We start from the raw sequence: 22,409 nt of genomic DNA on the forward strand, positions 1-22,409 counted from the left end.
CAAGTTGTGCAAGCACAAGGCTTCCCCTTTGTATTAAAGCAGTCAACGCATGCTGAGGGGAAGGGGCGGCAGCCAAATCCCTCAGAATAATTAACATTTACACATGAATGCAAAGCTGACAACTACCAAGAGGAAAACCTGAAAGACCGCCTCAAACAGAACTACACAGGTCTACGTTCATTTTCCGTGCATTAAGACAGACAAACAATTCATCAATAGCAAACCAGCACTATACACTTCCATTTTTCAACAGTCTTTGGTGGCAGGCTCGACGTTCACTGCCATTACTTGTCAGGCTTCGTTCGATTTTCGGCTGGGGACATAAGCCATTCTTTAGTTATTAGGGCTGTACCATCCTTTAAAGAAAATACATGCTATTAACGCTCAAATAAACGCTGGACACCATAAACAATTGTTTAGACATCAACTGAGCCTTTCCTGGGCAGACTATTCATTTCAGCAACAGGTCACACGTTAATGACGTTAAACAGTTTACATGAATTGTAATGTAGGCGAAATGCAAGCTTTGTTAACATCGTTTTATTCATAAGGTTGAGCCTGCATCGTTTTTAAAATGCATGCGATCATGAACGTGGATATCTCCACTACTAATGTATCGCTACATGGACCCCTAGTGATCAAAACTACATCAATTTTTTTATTTAAAGTGGCTGAAAAAGATTCCCTCCCACACACCATGACTTTCCATTGGGTTGAAAAACAGATCCAGATAACATTTTCGGACCTGATCGTGTGACCGCTCCGCTGAATACGAATCATTGTGCTGTGTAGGTAGAAACCCACTGGGTTTTGAGACGCCGCAAAGCCATCGCACAGATTACCCAATTCAACGAAATATCACCTGCCATTCATCAAACATACTACACAGAACACCCTGCAAACACACGCGTCGCGTTGATTAAGATGGAGAGATAACTGTACATCAACTCAACGCTGGTGATGTTTCTAGAAACCCGCTCTCTTTATCTCAACCTTACCCGTTTTTGTTGCCGTCCGACAGCATAATGTCAAGCTTTTACGGGAAACGCGACGGGCGAATATATACTGGTTCTGTCAGTCACGGATTCGTAAATAGATACGCGAGAAGGGGGCGCGTTGCAAGACTGTTGTTTCTCCTGTGCAATGCGTCGATACAGTCACGGCGGCGCTCACAGAGCAGCCATATTGAGCAGCGCTGGGGGGGAAGTGTGAGCAGAGTGCGAGCAGGACCCCACCTCCAAGGCCACGCCGGTTGAGAGGCTGTCATATAGAACGCCTGAATAAAAATACATCCGCCCTCAACATTTCTCCAGAGGATTCGCAGTCCCGAATAAAACTTTAGACCGGTTGATTTCTCCTATTGGTTAGCTTCTCTTGTACGCAAAGCATATGATTTAAAGCATTTCATTCTACACTGTCCATCATCCCAAAACCAGCAATAATCAACATTTGTAGGCGCACTAAATCACACAATGGGTTTTTCCAAACGGCATTAAAAGCGCCTTCGAAGGGCCCTTTGCGAAGGGGACGTCATTTGTAGGCGCGTTCCAAATCAAAGTTGAACGTTTACACCTGAATCCCTATATATCCCATTGTCACTTCACGGAAGTGAGTTCCGAGCACGTGACGTGTGTGCGTTTTATCCTATTTTCGTCAGTGATATGATTTAGTAGATTTAAGATGGTTAAAAAAAAAAAGTAAAATATAATTTAGTTTATAGGGGAAGACTGTTTAATATGTTTTGCAGAAGCCACTTGTGTTTAGGTTTCCTTTATCATATATTTCCTTTTTAAATACCAAGCGGAGTGAAAGAACAAGGTGAAATAAGACATTATTAGACAAATGTTCAACTAAGAATATATTAAACATATTGTTTAATTTCAACAACTGAGTGATGGATTCCGAGTGCACGTTTGCCGTTGTAAAGGTAACATTTGGCCAGTCATTCCCTTTGTGAAGAGTTCAAAACGCACATCATCCTACACACTTCAAACAGTTCACTTCAAGGGCTCAGCCCTTCGGAGGGAGTAGAGCATAGGGATGCTCACTTCCGTTTGGAAAAAAATCCCCAATGTGTACATACAAATCTCACATACATCATCATCATGACCTAATAAACATCAACCAATATTACATTTTTGTAAATAGAGACACTAATTATCCATATGTGTGATTCGTTTATAACCAAAATTAGCTGTGTGTCCCGTTTAAACGGACGCTGGCAGAAACAGGTCAGAAATACCATCTGCATATGGCCTGGTGAGAAGCACTAAATGAGGGCAAATGGGCAATCTCACTAAACTATGCATGACAACAGGCTGTTGAGTTTGTGCTCATACATTTCTAAGCTTGTGCATGGTGGGTGGTCCACCTCAGGACTGTGTTTAGTATGTTTCTGTGATTACAGAGAGCGGGATGCAAAGACAATACAGTTGTTATGAAAACCATTCAGATTTCAGTTAGAATGGCAGTTAGGAATGCATATAAGGGGGTTTGACATACTCAAATCCTTAAAACAGTTAAAAATACTGAGATAAGAACAGAAAACCATTTCTTTATGACACAATCAGCACGAAGACTAAAACAGTGCATAAGAAAAAGCTCAAGTCATTTTATTTTGTTTACAGTTCATTAAGCTTATTAAAAATATGTATGATGTAACACTGTATATGAAAGATGCTGCTGACCTGGGAGATTGGGTCTTCTTTTCTTTCATATCTGCTTTTTGGTTCTCGGTCTTCTTATCCTGGTTCAAAACAAACAAAAATAACTTGCTATGAAACTATTGCAATATAGTCATCGCAAAACAATGTCAATATTTGACTTGTTTTCTACAAAACAAATCTCCTGTGTTTTTCTTCAGGTCACACTACACGTGTCTAGTTTTGCTCAACTCATTACACCCAGAGAGACCAGTGAGTCAAGCTGGTGCATCAGTATTAGCATGGCAGGCTCATCATTAGAAAACACAAAAGAAGAGAAAAACCAACAAGACTTTAGGGGGGAGGGGGGGGGGGGGGCATGTGGATAAACGTTTACATACCTTCTTTTGGCTGTGGGGCCTGGATTTCTTGTGTGAAGGAGAGCTTGAAGAACGGGAGGATGATGATTCTGAATCAGAGTCAGAAGATGATTGGCGTGATGTTGAGGATTGTGGTTTGTCAGCTTGTGTTGTTTTTTTTGGTTCACCTTCATCATAAGAAGAGTGTGAAGATGGGACCATTATACTCTCCTCTTCTGCTCTAGGTGACTGTTTCTCTAGTATCTTAACTGCTTTGGCCTTCTCACTGTGTTTTGATTGAGACGTAACTGTAGAAGTCACTGTCTCCATCATAACATCTTCAGAGCAGGTAGGCGCTGTTGTAAGAACTGACACCTGCTCAGGTTTTGAGGGTGACTTAAGTGACTCGGGTGGCGGGACAGCAGAGAACATTTGTGGTCTTTTTAGTGGAAACATTTTGGGTGATTTAATATGGAATGGTGCAGCGGTCTCATTCACATTCTCGTTTTTCTCTTCGCCTCTTTTTTGCTCATCTTTCTCATCCTGAGATTTTGAGATCTTATTCTCCAATTCATGATGAGCATCATGCTGAATAGAGGGCATCGTGGGAACTGATACAGAGACATGAGGCCTGTTAAGCTGCTGAGCTGAGTTTTCGGACTGAACATTTGTTCCCATAAATACTTCATGTGCTTCTGCTGGTTTGCCAGCATCCTTCTCTTCAACTTCCATTTCCCCATCTATCCCTACCTTCTGTCCACCAACAAACACACCCTCAGACTCCATTTTGCGTACCAGCAGACTCAGAGGACCAGGCCTTCGTGTGGACGGAGGTTCCGGGCTGCTGGATCTAGAACTGGAGCTGGAATCCTGCCTCTTAAAGGGGGGAGGAGAGGGCATGGGACCTGGCCCCGGAGCAGCCCCATCTCCCGGGCCCACTGCTTCATCTTGGTCATGGGGGCTCTGTTTGGGAGTGTCAGGAAGTAGAAAGGAGAGCTCTGGGGGTGGGGATGGAGGAGGAGTGGGTTGGCGGAGCTGCAGAGGAGGCTGAGGGACTGGCTGAGGCTGGGGAGGGATGTGTTGTGGTGGCTGAAGCTTTCGACGGGATCGCTGGGGGACTGTGGCTGGTGGAGGTTGTACAGGAGGAGCCTGCACATTCTTTTTTGCATTTGAGGAAGGACCCCATTCATCATCGTCATCACTGTCATTATCATCTTCCTCATCATCACCACCAGCTTGAACAAAAGCTGCAGCTCTCGCAGAACGGCTAAGCTGCAACACTGACTGGGCAGGACCCGTTTCAACTGGGGCTGTTCCTTCCCTCTCTTGGGAACGAGGCATCATAAGTGGCAGGCCTTGACGCTCGGGTTGTCCAACCACTCGTACAGACAAGGAGGCAACTGCCCGTTGAGGAGAAGGTGTGGCAACTTCCTCATGGCTGGGGAAATTAGAAGGATGTCTGATCCTCCCGGCTTTAGTGTCAGGGGGTTCGTGAGGCAGATGAGAAGGGCTTATATCTAGCCTGTGTGATCCCGTTAAACCAGGGTCCTGTGGCAACCCTCCTCCACCCTCTACCTGGCTTACAGATAGATGAGAGTGAACAATGCGATGCTGGAAAACAAAGAATGCAATACAGTGAAACCCTATCACATGGCAAACAATACATATTACAGGTTAAAGAACAAGCTAAAACTTGACAACTGGAGTTTAAATTAGAGGTCATTGCCATTGACATGGGACAAACAAATTTAGTATTTGGTGATTTTATTTTAAATAAGCTTTAAATATCAGGCATCATGCTTTGTCATGCATTCTGACTTCTTTACACTGTTAAACGTGCTAGCTTTTCATGCTTAGCATGGTGAACTTGTTGAAAAATCTAGTTAGTCGTATGACGTAGCATTTCTGTACTTGATACACTCCCCCAGCTCAATACTCAATACTGCTGTTTCACCATTAAGTATGAAACACCAACAACACACTATCATGATTTCTGTGTCAGATGATCTCAGAAGTACTAGGATTAAAGCAGCGAGTTGCCAACTCGCATGCATGAGACACAGGCGTTTACAAGCTCTGAGTATGCCCAAATTAATCTCAAACCAAATAACAAACCAACATAAAGTAAAAACGGCCTAACAACAGGCTGCTCTTATGATTGTCTTTCAGGATTGTGTTACATTGTTCTGATTATGCTTTACATATTAACTGGACTGGTTTGAAACTGAGAGAGTTTGTAGCACAGACAAATCTGAGTGCGCAATTTATACAAGTCACTATTTATAAAAGTCAATTCCATGCATAAACATTTTTTATAAAGTTTAACTTTACATTTGAAGTGCAACAAAAAAAGTAACAACCATAATTTACCTATTGTAATTGTTAAAAACATTTAACTGTAAAAAAATCCTTAATTACTTTTATCATTCAGAATCGTAAGAGGATCGTGATCTCTATTTGAAACAAAAGAATTGTGATTCTCAATTTATCCAGAATTGTGATTCTCAATTTATCCAGAATTGTGCAGCTCTACTGTATAGGCACTCAAGTTAAATATGAGATTTGCAGAAACTGTGTGAGATACGCGATCTTGAAACAAAGGTGCATGTACCTTGTCTGGCAGACATGAAGTGCTTTCACTGGTCAACATGTGGTCATCCTCCTCTGGACCAGCAGGACGCTGTGTCTCTGAAAAGAACATTGCAAATGTCATCAAACTCAGCACTTCTTTTGCTTTAAAATGCTGTATCAAGAATCTAAAATGATGTAACTTTGAATCTGAAATTTCAATGAGAACTAAGAGCATTTAGCGGGTAAACAATTAGTATGGTTTGATTCAAGAAGGTGACTGAATGCGTTTCCTCAGAGCACACTGCAAGTGTGAGAAGTTCAGTTGAACTCACTTACACCCAGAGAGACAAAGTCAGACTCTGGTGCATCGGTATTAGCATGGCGGGATCATCATAGGAAACGTTAATGTGGCGTTTTTAAAAATAATATATCATTATACAATAGCGGTGCCTGCATATGTTACCACAGATGGTCAGTGTTACAACCTTTGTGTATGTGCAGTTCTTACCATCTGCCTCCGTAGCTTCTCGGGCTTCTCTCTCCAGTCTCTGTCGAAGCAGCTCCTGCTGTTTGGCCAGGTACTGCTTTATAAAGCTGTTCTGACTCATCTCCTCTCCAATCTGAGATACACACAGGAAGAACATACTCAAGTTCTTCAGCCCACCTCCCCCTTCACAGATGCAATGGATGCTCTGAGGCTATAGGTGATGTATATTGTCAGATAAGGGACTCTCGATTTAAACAGATCTATGTGGTTAACCCCAACATATTCTTCTTGATTTAATCACAAAATGCATCATTTTACACACTACTCACAAGCAGCACATTTTCTTGACTTGTTTAACAGTTATTCTTGTTACTGATCCACAAATAGTGCACCTGCGAACGTACGAAATAAAATCTTCATACCTGAGAGTTGGGTTGAAGACCAGCATGATGGGTGGATGTTCGCTGGAGATTCTCCAACATCAGAGCCTTCGCAAACACGACAAAAAATCACATTAAAAACAAAACGACGGCCATGCAGAAACTTGTGCTAGCATAACGACTGTGGTAGTTCAAGGACTGTTTAGACAAACCAGAAAAGCTAACAAACCCTGTTTGCGCAGACTTTGCAAATATGTCTGATTAAAAACAGAGATTCAAACATATTCTACGCAACCAACATAATGAAAATAAACTCCAGGAGCGACAACAAATGACTCACCCGAACAGCAACACATGACCGCTATAGCGACTTGGCACTACAGTGTGGATGGAGCTCTGTGTTTTAACAGAGGTGTAAGTGGTATCTGCCTTTCAAAATATTCAGCAGTTAACACATGACGTTGCTTCGCAGATGCCCGTGTAAATGGGGCAGTTCACGAGTCGTTATGGTAAGTTCTCAATAGAAAACAACGGCAATTAAACATATATCATGTAAATGCAGTTTCAAAAAGAGTAGGAGTATGACCGATTTTCACCCCCCCCCCCCTCCCAACTACGCTGTATTCAGAAGCAAATAAATTGCGCGTGATTTCAATTGTAAATGTGAAACGGATTTATTCACGGGCGTGTTAAACATGTGCATTCTCACTTCGTTCATCTCTAGCAGTTGAATTGCTCTGCGTTTGAAATGTGTTTACGGACGCTAAAAATGTCAAACGCAAATCCATCACAGGGCTGACAAGCGCGCCCCCACTACAAACATACGACGCGCGGGCACGACGTCAACTCTAGCGGGTTTGTCATGACAGACTGTTAAGAAAAAACGCAATAATTTACACTATGCGATACAACTCCTCGGAAGACGGGGAAACGGTTATGTGCAAAGGATATGCATTGAACATGCGATATTGCCCACATGTTCTCCGCATTCATTCCCGCTTATAAAGCAAATACTTGGCCTGCCAGTCGGCTCCGGCTCAACTTGACAGCACACGGTTGCAACACTTCGTCGTTCGACCAAACTTACCCCTTTCAGTCGTTTAATAAGTGCATTTTTCTGTCCACTTTTGGCGAGACCTCTTTGCTCCAGAGCGGCTTTTAAATCCGCGACACGAAGCGAATGAAGCGGTTTCCCGTCTAACGTAACATCCTCGAGTTCCGCCATTTTGCTTCGCTCGAACTTCTGGTGTTGTGCACGAGCGCGCTGCGCGTCACCGCTTACCGGAAGACGCACACAAGTTGATGTATATTCAGAAGTGGCAGGCATTTCGTTAAAAGCGACATTCACAACGCATTCACTGGAGATAAAGACAACGATTTAGCGTTACAAACCAACACTGCTGTGACCTCAATGTCCTTGGTGGGTTATTGCAATGAAGCATCTTTTAATGTCAGTATATACAAACATAACAGGGCACAGCAATCGAAAAAAACCACACAATTTGTATGGGTTCTGTAACAAAAATGTATTTAAAGAAATTGACAAGTACCAAAGACGTCCTTATATGCACCTAAATACATGTGGACCATTTCTTACAAATAAAATGTTAAAATTAACATTAGTGTCAAGATGTACAACACATACATCCTGGTAAAAATCACATTCTTAAAGCAAACTTTAAATTATCAATGGCAGGTTACAGGACACCATCCCTGTTTTCATGTGCATTTTATACAGCAACTTAAAGCCATGCATACAGTCGATTACCAAAATGAAATAAATATATAGGACAATCAAATCTAAGCATTACTATAAGCACTTAATTTAAGAACTTAGAAAGAAAATAGCAAGTGATCGTCTTGAGAGGAAAGGATGCTTGCTGACTAGTGAATAAAACGCAGTGTCTATATACATAAATATTTGTTTTGTACAGAAGGACAACATAGCTCGTTTAAAATCAAACAGTTTGTAGCTTAGCCTATCCACCTGAAAGTGTTTAGAAGTATATTCTGAAGTACCTGTTGAGGCTCTTTATTCCTCCTTTGCTTCTAAATTGTATAGTAGGCTAATACTGATAAAGTCCACCAGATGGCACTTGGAGGTCACTCAAACACCAGGACCAGAATATGAATCTAATAAAAAATCTTACTCAGAATAATCCTCAGATTACGATCCACTAAATGAGACATTCCACCACTTTATAATGCAAAATCCACTGCATCCATGGTGATAGGATTAACCAAATATGTAAAACCGAATATTTGACTTTGCCATAAAAGGAGAAAAGGGGGAAACCGTACCTAAATAGACTATATGTCAAGTAAGAGGTGTAAAAAATGTTTTTACTCGCATCTGTGTGGTCTGACTTTACTTTTTTGCCACAAAACCGACACATCTTGTTACGAACAGTTCGAATAATACTGAAAGCTTTACACTTGGGGTTGAATAATAAGTAATAAAAAGTATTTTGAGAGAGAAATAGGGGAAGAAAAATATATTAACAGTAATGAGGACTTTGAAATGGAGACTATGAGGATCACACATAAACAGGAGGAAAAATGTACGACTTGATTTTTAAGACAGGAGGTAAACAGGTGCATGTGTCAACCCGTGTACTCACAAGGACTAGACTGGCAATAACCAAGTGGTTTGCAGGCCTGTCTGCATAGTAAAAAATACCAAATGTTTGTAAGCACCAGCAACTGTTTTGTTCGCTTCTATGGAAGCGGATATTTATATATTGCTGTTTCCGAAATGCTGCATAGCCTATTAAAAACAAAAACCCTGTTTAGTATTGTGCACAACTTGTTGCCCAAACTGCATCACACTTCCTCTGCCATTGAAAGCGAGTGCAGAAACTTGGCAGAATGTAGCGGTGGGAGTGTGAGAATTAGGATAAGAAAAACAGCGAAAAAGCATGTAAGCAAAAAAAGGAGGTGAGTTGACCTGACAAACAGGTTTATCTCTGTAAAAGTATTGTGGGAAAGATCATCCAATACCTGTCCACCAAAAATTCTCATTCAATTCCTTTTGTACTTCACTTTGATAATTTAATCCAGATTTGTAACTTCTTCAGCTTCTGCAACTGCCCGATCTGAACAAATGGCCCATTTGGTTACAATTGTTACCAACACCGCAACCCCCTAAACTGTCCGACTAGTCACTTCTTTAATCTCTTTACCACAAAGGCCACCTCCAATTTACATACAAATAAAAGTAGTTAGATAAGTATTTTACATGAGGATCCTTAAATGGAGACTTTATAAAAGGATCACTGTTAAATATGATGATGAGATCTTGGGATAAGGGGACAAAATAAAGCTTTAAGAAAATATGCCTGAGGTCGCAAAGATTTTCAAACGAAACATCCATCAATAAGTTATTACAATGTTTAAGTGTGCTTGGCACCATAAACTAATATGAAAAGAAAAATAACACACTGTGTCACAACCTACACGCTGATACACTCATATTCACTCACTGTTTTGAGTCAGGCAGTGACACACTTTGGACACCTTCTCAAACACAATCAATAAACAAATATATATATAAAAATAACCAAAAATAGTAAGGCATTCCACTGTGAATAATAAAGCTCGAAAAAACACCAACAATATCAAGATGTCTCAGCTAATCGCTGCAAAAGCCCAGAGAACCCTGCAGCATGCTGGGATAGATCAGCTACTCTGTCCACCATTTCTTGTGTCGCGGGTACTGAAGGGTAATTCTGGGCCGCCCCCTTGGTTGCCACAACGACCGCCTTTAGAGCTTGACAGAGGCGTCCACTTGAGGTGGTGACCTGAGGAGACAAACAGTGGTTTGTGTTTTAAATCTGTTTTAAAAAAACTCACCGGTTTATTATTGCATTGCTGGAAAGTGACAAGTCGATGTGATTATTAGCTTCTTTACTTCCCTGACTGTTCATGTCGGGTCTCGCCCATGGGTTATTAACAGCCGCAAGAGTGTCATTCACAAGCACATAAGCATATATTAGGTGCGTCCAATAAGATCTTGTTCTAGCATGAATCATTACGTACATTTGATATATCGCACCCAGTTTTTAACATTACAAAAAGTCCAACGAAAGTATCTAACCTTTGCCCTGAGATCCGAAGAGCTGAGGAGGCGTGCAAGTGTATCCCCAATAAAGACAAGTTTGTGTGCAGTTACAATAAGACTCTTCCCTCTGGAAACAAAGACTCGAGGTGGTTGGTTCCCTTGGACACTTGTGAACAGTGCGTCGATGGCATCAGCCAGGCATGAAAGATGAGAGAGACTTTGGGATGAATAGAATGAAAGAAGCTCTGAATCCTCCAGAGACAGTGAGACAGGTGGAGAGGGACTCAGCTGTAGAGAAATAGAGATGTACACTGTTTATATATGTACTTCAGCAGATATGCAATGAACTTCTTGCTTCAATTGTGCAAGACGCTGAAAAACAAGACATGAGGCAATGGGCAGAGATGTCAGTGTGACGCATCTGTGCATAGACTCATAATTAGGCCAAATGTGCGCGGACTAAACACAAGATGGCATCCCATGAGAAAGGCCCTTTAGTATGTGTGTTTAGTAACATAACACATAATCAAGGACTTACTTTATTGTCAGCTGTGGTGATAAGCTGTGAAGAACTGTGATCTGTGTGGCTGTCTGGTGGAGGCTCGGGCTTCCCCTAATTCACAACAACAAACAATGTTAACATTCACACAAAGAGAACTAAAGACCATAGAAATGTTACAGCAGAGACTAATGCAGATACCACGGTATGAAAGGAGAAGTATAGAAACAAGACAGGAAAGTAACATCCGTGGGAAAACGTTATATCAGACAACCGTAACCCAGATCCTGATACAGACTTTGTCACATTAAAATTTAGAGTAATAATGTTGATATGTGGGCGATGCTCTTTGGCGAAGTTTGCCACACTTTGTCACATGGGCTGCATGTGCACACTTTTCTACAATTTCTCAATAAAAAATGTATCTAACCTGGAGTTTGACGTATCCCACGCTATCACCAACAGGATATGAAGCTGGTGGAGTAGGTGTTAAACCAATCCCTGCATATTCATTCCCGTGTTCATCATCCTCCACCATTCCTACAGCAGGGGCTAAGGAGACTGTTGCTGGGGGCAACGGGAAGGCCACTGGTGGTGGAGGAGGAAGCGGTCGTTCCTGGATCCAGCTGCCCTTTCGTGACCCCATATCTCCTAAAGTGGGCTTGACCTCCGCCACTGGAAGAGCAGGAAGAGGTCTCCGGGACAGAGACTCCTGAGAAGGTAGTCGGGGCCGTGCCTGCGTTTGAAGAAGTGCGGCGGAGTCTTCCAGAGCACAACGGACCATCGCGACTAGACCGTCAGCTGGAGGGGCAATGCCACACACTGACAGTGCAGGAAGTAGGTCTGAGAGCCGGGTCCAAATCTGCTGCAGAACTGGAGGAACATCACTGACGTGGCCAGCTTTCCAAACAGAAAGGATTTCAGCCAGTGCAGAAGCTAAGTCTCTGGAGGGGGTGGTGGTGACAGAAGCGTAAATCAGTGCGGACTGGACGAGAGTAGAGAGAGAAGCTTTCCACTGGATGTCCCCAGAGCCGGTGCTTGATATGGACAATCGACGTGTTGGGATTTCCAGAGTGAGCGCAGGCATGTCGTAGATGCCTCCGTCGACTTCCGATCTATCATCACAGGCTAGATCTTGCTTTCTTGGAGTGGAAATGGGAATGGAATTAATCCCTGCAGTTAATCCCGGACTCTCGCCTGACTCCAAGGGCAAACCAGGGAGACTGGGAACACTGTAAACATCCTCATCCTCTGCATCACCAGTCCCAGCGGCTGCACCTGAAATATTGTAGGTTTTCTGCTGATGCTCCGAGGAGGAATTAAGGGCCATAGTGGGGACATCATAAATCTGTAAATTACAGAAAATGAGGGAGTTATTCATAGTTCATCGTTTATCATTTTACAGTCTGGATCTCAGACTCCATTCAGTTCTACAATAACATCATTATAAACTCATTATTCAAGTCCTGAGGTTGGCATGATTTCAAAGTGGCCCTGCAACGGTGTTTCATGCATTTTTACTTATTTACAATGTTAAATGTGCTGTCTTCTCATGCTTGACATGGTCAACTTGTCAAAAAACGAGTTGGACGTATGACGTAGTATTTCTCTGTAGTATTTACACTCCCTCAGCGTTCGTACAGGTTTTCGGAAAGTTTTTTTTAAAAACACGAAAAATCATATGTAACAACTTTTCTTAGTCCCTTATTGGACAATTCTCCCGAAAAAGCATGCGGCACGCTCACGCATCAACCAAGGAGAGCGGGAGAAGGAGCATGCACACAAGTCACTTTCACTTGTGTGCAGGAGAGAGAGAGAACTACGTTCACGAAATTCAGCTGTGTTTGTCTGTTCACTGCATTTGGGTGATGAATGTTATATAAACGGTGGATATAACGCTGGATTTGGAGATAGTTTGAAACTGATAGATGGAGCGGCGTTCTGTGTGTAATGGCCACTTTAACAGTCTTTGCATTGAGCCTGAATTTTGCTCTTTTTGTTTAACTTTTGCGTGGGAACAGAAAGCCTTGGCTACTGGTCAACTTTGTATGTGTTCCCCAGTGCTACACAGTTGACCTTGTGAAGGTCTCTTATGTGTGGCCACCATCAATATGTAACTAGACTGCAAAGAAGTCACTTTATATATTGTCTGTGAGGACTGGAGGACGAGGACAGTGTCTATAAATCAATAGCAAAACAGCATAATTGTATGGCTGTAACATTTATTTATCACGTTGGCTTTTGCAGTGGGGATTAAGAGGAATTAAAATGAGAGGAAAGGAGAAAGTGTGTGGGTGCAGTGCTGAAGAGAGCAAGGACACTTGGGTCTGGTTGATCTGCCCAACTCGACAGGCGAGTGTAACTTGTGTGAACAGAAGAGAAGTGCTGGATGGAATTAGCTCACAGCTGAAAAAAGGTGTGGTTGAAATTAATGAATAGGAGAGCTAGAGCAAGAAACAAAGAACAAGAAAAACAGCAAGACGAAGGAAACAGCAAGAGAGCCTACAGGAATATAGGCTACTTCAGATATTTAAAAGCAGACAGTTTTGCCCCAAAAATAAACATTTCATGTCGTTCAACATTTACAAAAATGTTTTCATGTCGTTATTTAATTAGTAAATCTCATTTGTGTCTACATTTAAATATGATGGATGAATATTTGATGTCAAACAATGTGATGTAATGCGCCACTCACAAATATGCGGAAAAGACATGAGGCCAAGATTAAGATTAAGGCCTGTGAACAATAAACATAGTACACAACTAATGCTTGTTTTGTCAATTTCGACAAAAACATTTGAAATGATGGTTAAATGCTGACCATGTTTTACCATTAAATGTGAACTGTTACAACATGGATGACATGTCCGGTTTCTTACCTCAGAGGCCTGGTCAGTGAGAACAGCACGAGGGGTGTTATAGATCCCATCCTCCTCCTCAGAAGGCACTACAGGAACTGAATTTTGCCACCTATTTGTGGGAGGTGTATCGTATACCTAAAAAGTGCAAGGTTAAAAATGAGAAACTACAATTAATTATGAATGATTTTTAAATCAGAAACAGAAATCTAACATTTCCAAACAACTTTCTAGAGTGCATCAACTTTCCTCTTATCTATTCTAATGGATCTTACCTCATCATTGAGATGTTCTGCACATGCTTTTCCTGTCACTGCTTCACTGTTCTTTTTAATCTCATTCACTTGTGCATTTCCATTTTTATTTCCCTGTCTCTCCTCATCCAGCATCTGTGTCTGCGGGGATGCAAGGCGTGACTGGAGAACAGGTTTCATGGCCGGAACTGGGCTAGATTGAGGTAAATCCTTTCTTGTTACGCTTCTGACTGGTGGTGCTGGCGGAGGGGGTTTGCGACCAAAGTTTGGGGAACCTGGTACTCCGGATTTCCCCGTCCTGGCGAGTAGAGGGGATTCTCTCATGCCAGCTTGCGGCGGTTTTCCTCTGCCAGCAGGAGGTGTTGAAGAAGTACCCTGTGGTTTCTGCGATCCTCGGCCAGAAGGAGGTGTTTGCTTAACATTCTGCCCCGATGTTAATGGAGCAGAGACCCCGAGAGTTCCAGAGGGCTGTTTGCGCTCAGATTGAGGAGTCCTTAATATTGCTCCTCCAGGTGGGGTAGGGGTTTGGTACATGCCTGGGGCATCTTGGCCAGCCTTATTTTGGGCAGGATTAATAGGGGTAGTCATTCCTGGTACACACTGTCCTGCTACTGGGGAACCACTCGTAGGAGTCTGATATAAATACTCATTGGTCAATGCAGTTACAGCTGGTCTAGGCACCAAGTAGCATCCATCAGAATGCCCGGCCCCTGCATCTTTTGGGGTCAAATACCGTGTCTCCCCTCCTGTTTCTGCGGGAGACCTCGAAACAGCACTAGGAGACAGATATACCAAATCTGATGCCAATGCACCCTGTGATCTGTATTGTGCCGTCAGAGGGGCAGGTGAAGTGGGTGTCTGGTAAAGGGTCCCTGACTCCCCGCCCCGTCCTCTAAGAGAGGGGCTGCGGGGACGGCCTGCCACAGCCATATCCACCCAGTCTGGACGAGGCCTGGTTCCAGAACTAGAGTGTGATCGTGGCCTTCCTCCATCAGGATGACGTAGATCTCCAGCCCTGACTGGGACAGGTGCCGCCCCAGGGCTTTGGTAAACACCTTCTGTCAAGCTGGGCGGTGAAAGATACACCCCATCTGCATCTTCAGCACTTAGTCCATTTATGCAACCTTGTTGGCTGGGTGACAGGTGGACTGAATCCACACTAGGAGCCTGTCGAGTTTCCGTACATGTGCTTGGAGCGGGAGTCTGGGAAGTTTGGAGGAGACGCAGTCGGTTGGCAGGAGCAATGCCTTGCCGACCATGAAGGGAGCAAAGCCACCAGCCAGGTCCACCTTCCTGCTCTTGGTCAAGAACCATCAGGATATCACCTTTACGAAAAGCCAACTCCTCCGGGGTTTCAGCAGCATTGTCAAAAAGTGCCTTAGCAAGCACAGTCTAAAAGACAGTAGAAGGGAATAAATATAAAACCAAACTCACAATTTGGTCATTATGGCGAATCCAGTGTCTGTAAATTCAAACCTCAGGAGCGACATAGTCATCCAACAGTAATGCGAAGGCTGACAGCAGGACACATGAAAACTAGTTTTCTTTGCATTATTTGAGGTCTGAAATAATACAGGGCATCTTTTCTCTTTTTTTATCGGTTTCTCCAATTTTCATTTTATGCAAATAAATGCAAACAGAAACAATATCTTAATTTGACATTTGGAAGAAATATGGTTAGTAAACTGATGCTTTGAAATGGTCTCTTAATTGTTTAGGCGAGTATACAGTATGTCAGAATTGTTTACGAAAAGTGTGGAACCAAATAGAAGGATTTCAATAATACTAACATATCGTACATGTCCTTATCAAGGATACAAAACATGAACCCATATATGCATTTAAAAATTACATAAATATTTTATATAGAAATAAAGAAAAATTCTAGAAAAGGCAAGAAAGAAAGGGGCAGATCCCAGCGTGATTGAAATACCAGATTTCATTAAAGCGCTAGCCACAACATAATCCGGTTGTTGTTTAAATCCATTATCCTCAGCTCTGAACCCTCAAACGACACGGATTGAGTTAGTAGGGGAAGTCAAAAAAAGGGAAGCAAAGTGAAGGGATTCGGCACTTCAACTAGGTTAAATCAAGAGTTCAGTGAGCAACATTATTTGATGTTTGCTTAACAAAACCATTGGACGGACCATCATCACGACATCACAGTGATGAACATCAATGGCTCAATATAAAAAAATGTGTTTGCCTCTGTGGATTCAAAGAGGAAGCTAATGGGCGAAGGTTAATAAACAAAAAACGAGCAGCGTTAAAGATAATCACTGACCTATTTTCTTGTCATGCATAAACCCTTACAGACAAGTGCTCTCTTTCAGATGCCGTGCATATAAGATAAACAGTTAGAATGATGATACGGATGTCATGGGTTAGCGTCGTGGTCTTTTTGTATTCAGAAGCCCACACTGCGGCCTTCATGGTTGAATCAATATTGATAGAGAGAATGCATAAGTAAGGGCAGAGGTCTGTGATTATGGAAGAGATAGAAATAGTGATTAAGGAAAAGAGCTGCTGAGTTAATGAGAAAGACTGTTGGGGGAGGGGTTCAACATCTGTCCCCCTGTTTTAGGTCCTTTTGTCAGCTTCTTTTTACCTCTAATTTCCCTCTCATTCACTCATTCCCCACAGGGGATGTATTGCTCTGGGGCAAGCTGAGCCCCAGTACCCCAACCCCCCAGATTGGACAGCAGGGGGATTTTATTTTACAGTGGTGCCTTGCACTGCAAAAGCTATCAAGCTGTCACAGTCATTTTAAATGCAAAGATACACACTCACTCACCGATAGCGACATGATTGAAGCCGGTTCTCCACAGTTTTTGGCTTTGTTAATTCCACATGGGCTCTCCCCTGGATTTGTGCCCCATTCACATGCAAGCTGTACGAGTCATCTGCATGTTTTACAGATCTGCTTTTCCATGAACCTGTGTGCAGGGGAGGGAAATATAACGAATGAGGTTTATGTCCAAAGTAATACATTTTACCAAAGCATGACTACACAGAGATCTTTGCAATTTGTGATTGTCAACACATTTGACATTGATCATGTATTTTAAACCCTGTATATACAGTAAGATCAAGATATTTCAATGATAAATCCCATAATCTGACTGAGACTTGTGCAGTGTAATGAAGACACTCGAATAGACTTTAGAGTTGTTAAAACCTGTAAAGACTGTCAACTGCAGTGGTTAAACTAGTCAGACCAGCTTCAGCGGTGAAGCGAAGACATCATTAATGACATTTCGTAATGTTCCTAACTTTTTCCAAGGCAATTGAAATTTGGTTAACCTTGTTTGGCCAGCCAACTATTTTATATTAATTCATTACTTAGTAATAATGTGTTAATAGTGGACGAGACATCATTTCGCATTTATATTTATTATACTCATAATTTTCATTTCAAGTTACAGTCCTTGAATAAAAAAATGTGCCTTAAATTAAAAAAATGTGAAATATGTACAGAACAGCTGTGGCACAACAGCTAACAAAAGACTAGGACACTGGCCTTTTAAACGCAAAACATTTACATTATTATAGGTGTGTCAATGCTTTACATATATTTACAACCTGTCTATATCGTCTATTTCGAACACTTTTTGAACAGATTCAATTGCAGTATGCTGCATCAGCATAACATTTACAAAATCACATCACAGTTTAAGCCACGTTTCGTTTTCCATCCAAGAAACCTCAAGGTTTCCTTTATGCAGCACAAACCCAGAGAGACAAGCGGGACTAAAGGGACGGTCAAACAGAGAATATAAGAAAAAGCTCTCATGCTCCGGGTAAAACGATAACAGCTGCATAAATATTACGCTGGTGAAATGGGATGCTATGTATTTAAATCACAAAGGGACAAACGAACAGAGATACCTCAGGGTATGTGAACTAAACAAGCAATGCGCATCTTACCGTTCACATGTCTGTTAATATCGTCTTGAAATACAGAAGTAGAGTCAAACCCCACTATTCGTATATCCTCAAAAGATTGCAATGCACGGCTGTTGTTTTTCTTTCTTTCTTTGGGGATACGCGTCTCGCTCCGTCAGGCTTCGCCCTACCCTGGCCTTCTTGGTTTTGAATTACAGTTGAGCGCATATGGTTGCTCCCCCTCATTGTGCCCGACACAGCACGACTCTCAACAGTGCACTACGCCCTCTAGTGGATCGTCTATCTATCTATCTATCTATCTATCTATCTATCTATCTATCTATCTATCTATCTATCTATCTATCTATCTATCTATCTATCTATCTATCTATCTATCTATCTATCTATCTGTCTATCTGTCTATCTGTCTATCTGTCTATCTGTCTATCTGTCTATCTGTCTATCTGTCTATCTGTCTCTCTGTCTGTCTGTCTGTCTGTCTGTCTGTCTGTCCGTCTGTCCGTCAATCTATCTATCCATCCATCAATCCATCTATCCACCAATCCATCTATATATCCATCCATCTATATATCCATCCGTCCATCCCAGTTGTGTAAGGCATGGGGGGGGAAAAATCAAAATAACTGAAAACTGATAACAAAAATATGCTTAAAATATGAATTAGCAGTACTTCATTCATTATTTAACATATAATATATGTATAAACTCTCCAGGTGTTTACCCTGGACATTTCTAGTGTGTAGTTTCTTTAGAATGCCTAAACACACAAAAGTTTATAATTCATAGCATATTGAAATTTCTGGTATTAGACTATTGCCTGCCTTTGATTTTGAATATGACTGAACACAGAAGAGCTTGAATTACCCCGATTTACTGCCCACTTTATGTGCCCGCTAATGTACTTCATACTTTTATATGCACTTTCTAGACTAGAGAAAGTTGTTGCTGGCTGATGGATTGAAGACAAACTCTGTAATAAGAAATAAGTATCCAATATGTGTAATGATATGTTGTTACATAGTGTTATCCTGCGACTGCTGAGGTAGAAAGGAAGGAAGGACAGATGTGTTATTCATGGTATATAAGTATATTCTGTCCCAAGAGTGCTGTTGATATTTCTGTAGGCCTACTTTGTGTTGTATCGATCTCTGGAGCAGCCAAACAAACAGCGCGATCTGATGCCTGACACAAGTTCAGTATAAATTGTGCATATGCAATGAACAGCAGGTGGCAGTAACAATCCAAAGAAGTTATTTAACAACAAGAAGAAGAAGAACTCATGTTTCGATCCGAAGTCCAATGAGGACAAATGCTACATAACACCATTCCAGTTGTTTTCAATTGAAGTGTAAAACCTAACACAATATAAAAACAATATAACTAAACAAAAGAATAGTATTGAGCGAAGCATATGTAGTTTTTTATTATTTGTAGCATTTGCTTTGTGTTTAGAGGGCATGTAACTCTACTGACTGTATATGGATCGGTTCAAACGAACCGAATCACTTAATCAACGCGACATATAAAAATGGCCTTAAGATCATTTGCAGACACACGTGTCAGAGGGTTTATTAACATAACACAAACCACTGTTGACGTAACAAAGATTCGCATCTAACATCGCGTTCGCCGTCAGTTTACGACTGAATCAAAACAAATGATTCGTAAAGGCTTCGAAGCTTCATGATGTCATTTAGTCTTGAACTCAGCCAGCAGAAGTAACGTGGTATTGAACGCACCCAGCAGCTAGAATATCTCCTCACTTCACAGGTAAAGCTCGCTGTTACAACTCATAGCTTAACATACAATCACTATTTGATTCGCTCTATTTAACTACTCAGTAAGCACAACCTACTGGACGGTGAAATATTTTGTAGAAACACTTACGGTTGAATCGTTTTGTTAAACCAATCTCTGTTTACACTTTAGCATTAACAGCATAATCTGTCCGTAAATGTCATGACCTTTCACCTTATGGCCTACTTGAAGTAGAGTCTAGCGAGTTGTAGCAATACAGACGAATCAATAATTTGACTTTTCTGTTGTAAATTCTTAATACTGCATTAAAAAATATTGTATCTTATCTCAAGGCAATGTTGAAGGCTGTAACCAGGTTAAATCCTATTGCTGGCATAAGAATGATGTCCCACCACAGCCCCCTATCAGGAAAAGTTGCTATAGTAACTGCATCCACAGAGGGGTATGTCATTACATCCCCCCTCTAAGCCCACTGTTATTTTTCCAGATGTGGAAGAAAAGACTGTTACACAAAATACTTATTTTAAGTTACCCAAACAATAATTGAATATATAAATTAAAAAATGTAACACAAACTACGCTTGACTTTTTTAGGATTGGGCTTGCAGCTGCGGAGGCTTTAGGCCAGAGAGGTGCACATGTTGTCGTGAGCAGTCGACGACAGACCAACGTTGACAAGGCTGTATCGCTTTTACGGAGTAAAAAAATACAAGTGACAGGGACCACGTGCAATGTGGGAAACGCAGAAGACAGAGAGAAGCTTGTAAACATGGTGAGTATTTTTTGATAATAAGATGTACCGAAGGCTGTTTTAAAATGTTATTGTTTACTCCGGGTATGTATTTTTTTATTGCAGACAGTGGAGCAGTGTGGTGGTGTGGACATACTGGTGTCCAACGCAGCTGTGAACCCATTTTTTGGGAACATATTAGACTCCACAGAGGACGTCTGGGACAAAGTATGACAGAGTTCACAAACTTTTTTTAACATTTGAAAGCGTTTCGATTGAACTAAAACATTTCAATGAGTATTTTGTTGAAACTTTACGAAGTTGCTTATGCAGAGCATAACATTATTAGCTTTTTCTTAGATACTCGGAGTGAATGTGAAATCTTCATTTCTCCTGACCAAACTGGTTGTGCCTTACATGGAGAAAAGAGGGTGAGTGACAAGCACACGGTTGTGATAAATAAAACAGAAGTGTCACCAGATAACTTCTATATCTGAGCCTAATGTAGGTATCTTTAATTTTCAGGGGTGGGTCTGTTGTGTTTGTGTCTTCTGTAGCAGGGTACCAGCCAATGCAAGTATGAACACAAAGTTACAATGTACTTTCATTAATCGTGTAACAAACACTGGTCAAATGATTGGTATTACAATAAAGAAAGGCTATACATGACTGTTATGATAACAAAAAACAGAACAATGTGAAAATATAGAGCTATATGCTATTGATGTCACTCTTTTACTTTTAGGGTCTGGGCCCATACAGCGTGAGTAAAACAGCTCTGCTTGGTTTAACCCGAGCTCTTGCTCCTGATCTTGGCCAGAGTAACATCCGAGTCAACTGCGTTGCCCCTGGCATCATCAAGACACGTTTCAGCTCAGTAGTAAGAATTTCTATTCATTTTTAATTTATGCCTTAAAAAGGAGTTGGCAGTTCACACACGCACGATGAATGAACATTGCATGATGATATGTTTAGTCCCCAAGACATGCAAGAACCAATTATGTTATTGACTGCTCTGTATGAATTCATTGCATTGGAATCTTATTTGGCCCACAACATCTGCTACAATGTCTTTCAAAAAAGCATATCTAGCGAATTTACAAAGAGAGCTGGAAATAAAGTTGGCATTTATAAAGTAGCTGTAATGTCAGTTATAGTCTCTATACTCATTACCAGTATAACCCTTTCTGTGTTTTTCGAGAAATGAGCTTTGTTTCTGTTCTTTTGTAGCTGTGGGAAAGCAAGAGCATGACGGAAGAAGTCCTGAAGCAGACAAGCATAAAAAGGTACTGCCCTTGTAAAGACGTAAAGTACAATAGAAATGTTTTCCATTTACGGTGAAATACAGCTCAAACAATCATATGCGGAGAAGACTCAGAAGAGGTTAAGACTTATATAACAGATATTATATTATAAACGTATGTTTTAAAGAATTGTATTGCCACATGAATATAGTGTAATCTGAACAACGTCATGAAGACCAGCAAGCACATTTTGTATTAAATATATTCTTACTTCTATAATATATAACAAAATTCTTACTCAATACTTTTGAAGTCCTCCAATTTATTATGTTTATGCCTTGATGTTTTAGACTTGGCGAACCAGAGGACGTAGGCGGTGTGATTGCATTCTTGTGCTCAGATGATGCCTCATATATCACAGGAGAGACCATCACTGTAACTGGAGGCATTAACTGCAGACTTTAAGTGCCTCACATACAGTTATTACGCCGTATATGTACAGAATGTCTTTCAGAGGAACCTTCCACTGATATTCAACATGACTGTAACAACTGATGTGAAAATGCATTACTATTCTAAAACACATGATTGTGATGTGCATTTACTTTAGGGGGTTTCTTGTGCCATTTCATAAATACATTTTTATGATTTTACAGTTGCT

At 41.3% G+C, this 22,409-nt stretch overlaps 3 protein-coding genes across 3 annotated transcripts in view; 1 reads left to right on the top strand and 2 right to left on the bottom strand.

Moving 5' to 3' along the window:
* acin1b (apoptotic chromatin condensation inducer 1b) overlaps positions 1-7,743 on the bottom strand; it is an 18,285-nt gene extending 10,542 nt beyond the window's left edge. The window contains exons 1-6 of the mRNA XM_079455123.1: positions 7,527-7,743; positions 6,482-6,547; positions 6,081-6,192; positions 5,613-5,689; positions 3,044-4,612; positions 2,688-2,746 (exon numbers count right to left, since the gene is read on the bottom strand). Of these exons, the coding sequence (XP_079311249.1) occupies positions 2,688-2,746; positions 3,044-4,612; positions 5,613-5,689; positions 6,081-6,192; positions 6,482-6,547; positions 7,527-7,664 (2,021 nt within the window). The 5' untranslated portion in view covers positions 7,665-7,743. The remainder of the gene's footprint in view (positions 1-2,687; positions 2,747-3,043; positions 4,613-5,612; positions 5,690-6,080; positions 6,193-6,481; positions 6,548-7,526) is intronic.
* Positions 7,744-7,852: 109 nt separating this feature from the next.
* efs (embryonal Fyn-associated substrate) lies at positions 7,853-18,253 on the bottom strand. The gene is made up of 8 exons (XM_079461578.1): positions 18,038-18,253; positions 16,905-17,046; positions 14,132-15,502; positions 13,878-13,994; positions 11,429-12,346; positions 11,038-11,112; positions 10,536-10,787; positions 7,853-10,239 (listed from the first exon to the last, which is right to left on the bottom strand). Exons 2-8 carry the CDS (start codon positions 16,914-16,916, stop codon positions 10,057-10,059), a joined length of 2,928 nt encoding a protein of 975 aa, XP_079317704.1. The 5' UTR covers positions 16,917-17,046; positions 18,038-18,253; the 3' UTR covers positions 7,853-10,056.
* Positions 18,254-19,275: 1,022 nt separating this feature from the next.
* On the top strand, positions 19,276-22,400 carry dhrs4 (dehydrogenase/reductase (SDR family) member 4). Its single transcript, XM_079461656.1, has 9 exons — positions 19,276-19,786; positions 20,107-20,216; positions 20,369-20,546; positions 20,631-20,732; positions 20,865-20,935; positions 21,030-21,081; positions 21,250-21,384; positions 21,735-21,790; positions 22,099-22,400. Exons 2-9 carry the CDS (start codon positions 20,110-20,112, stop codon positions 22,211-22,213), a joined length of 816 nt encoding a protein of 271 aa, XP_079317782.1. The 5' UTR covers positions 19,276-19,786; positions 20,107-20,109; the 3' UTR covers positions 22,214-22,400.
* The last annotated feature ends 9 nt before the right edge of the window (positions 22,401-22,409 follow it).

Source organism: Barbatula barbatula (genome assembly GCF_947034865.1).
Source record: "Barbatula barbatula genome assembly, chromosome: 1".
Classification (NCBI taxonomy): domain Eukaryota; kingdom Metazoa; phylum Chordata; class Actinopteri; order Cypriniformes; family Nemacheilidae; genus Barbatula; species Barbatula barbatula.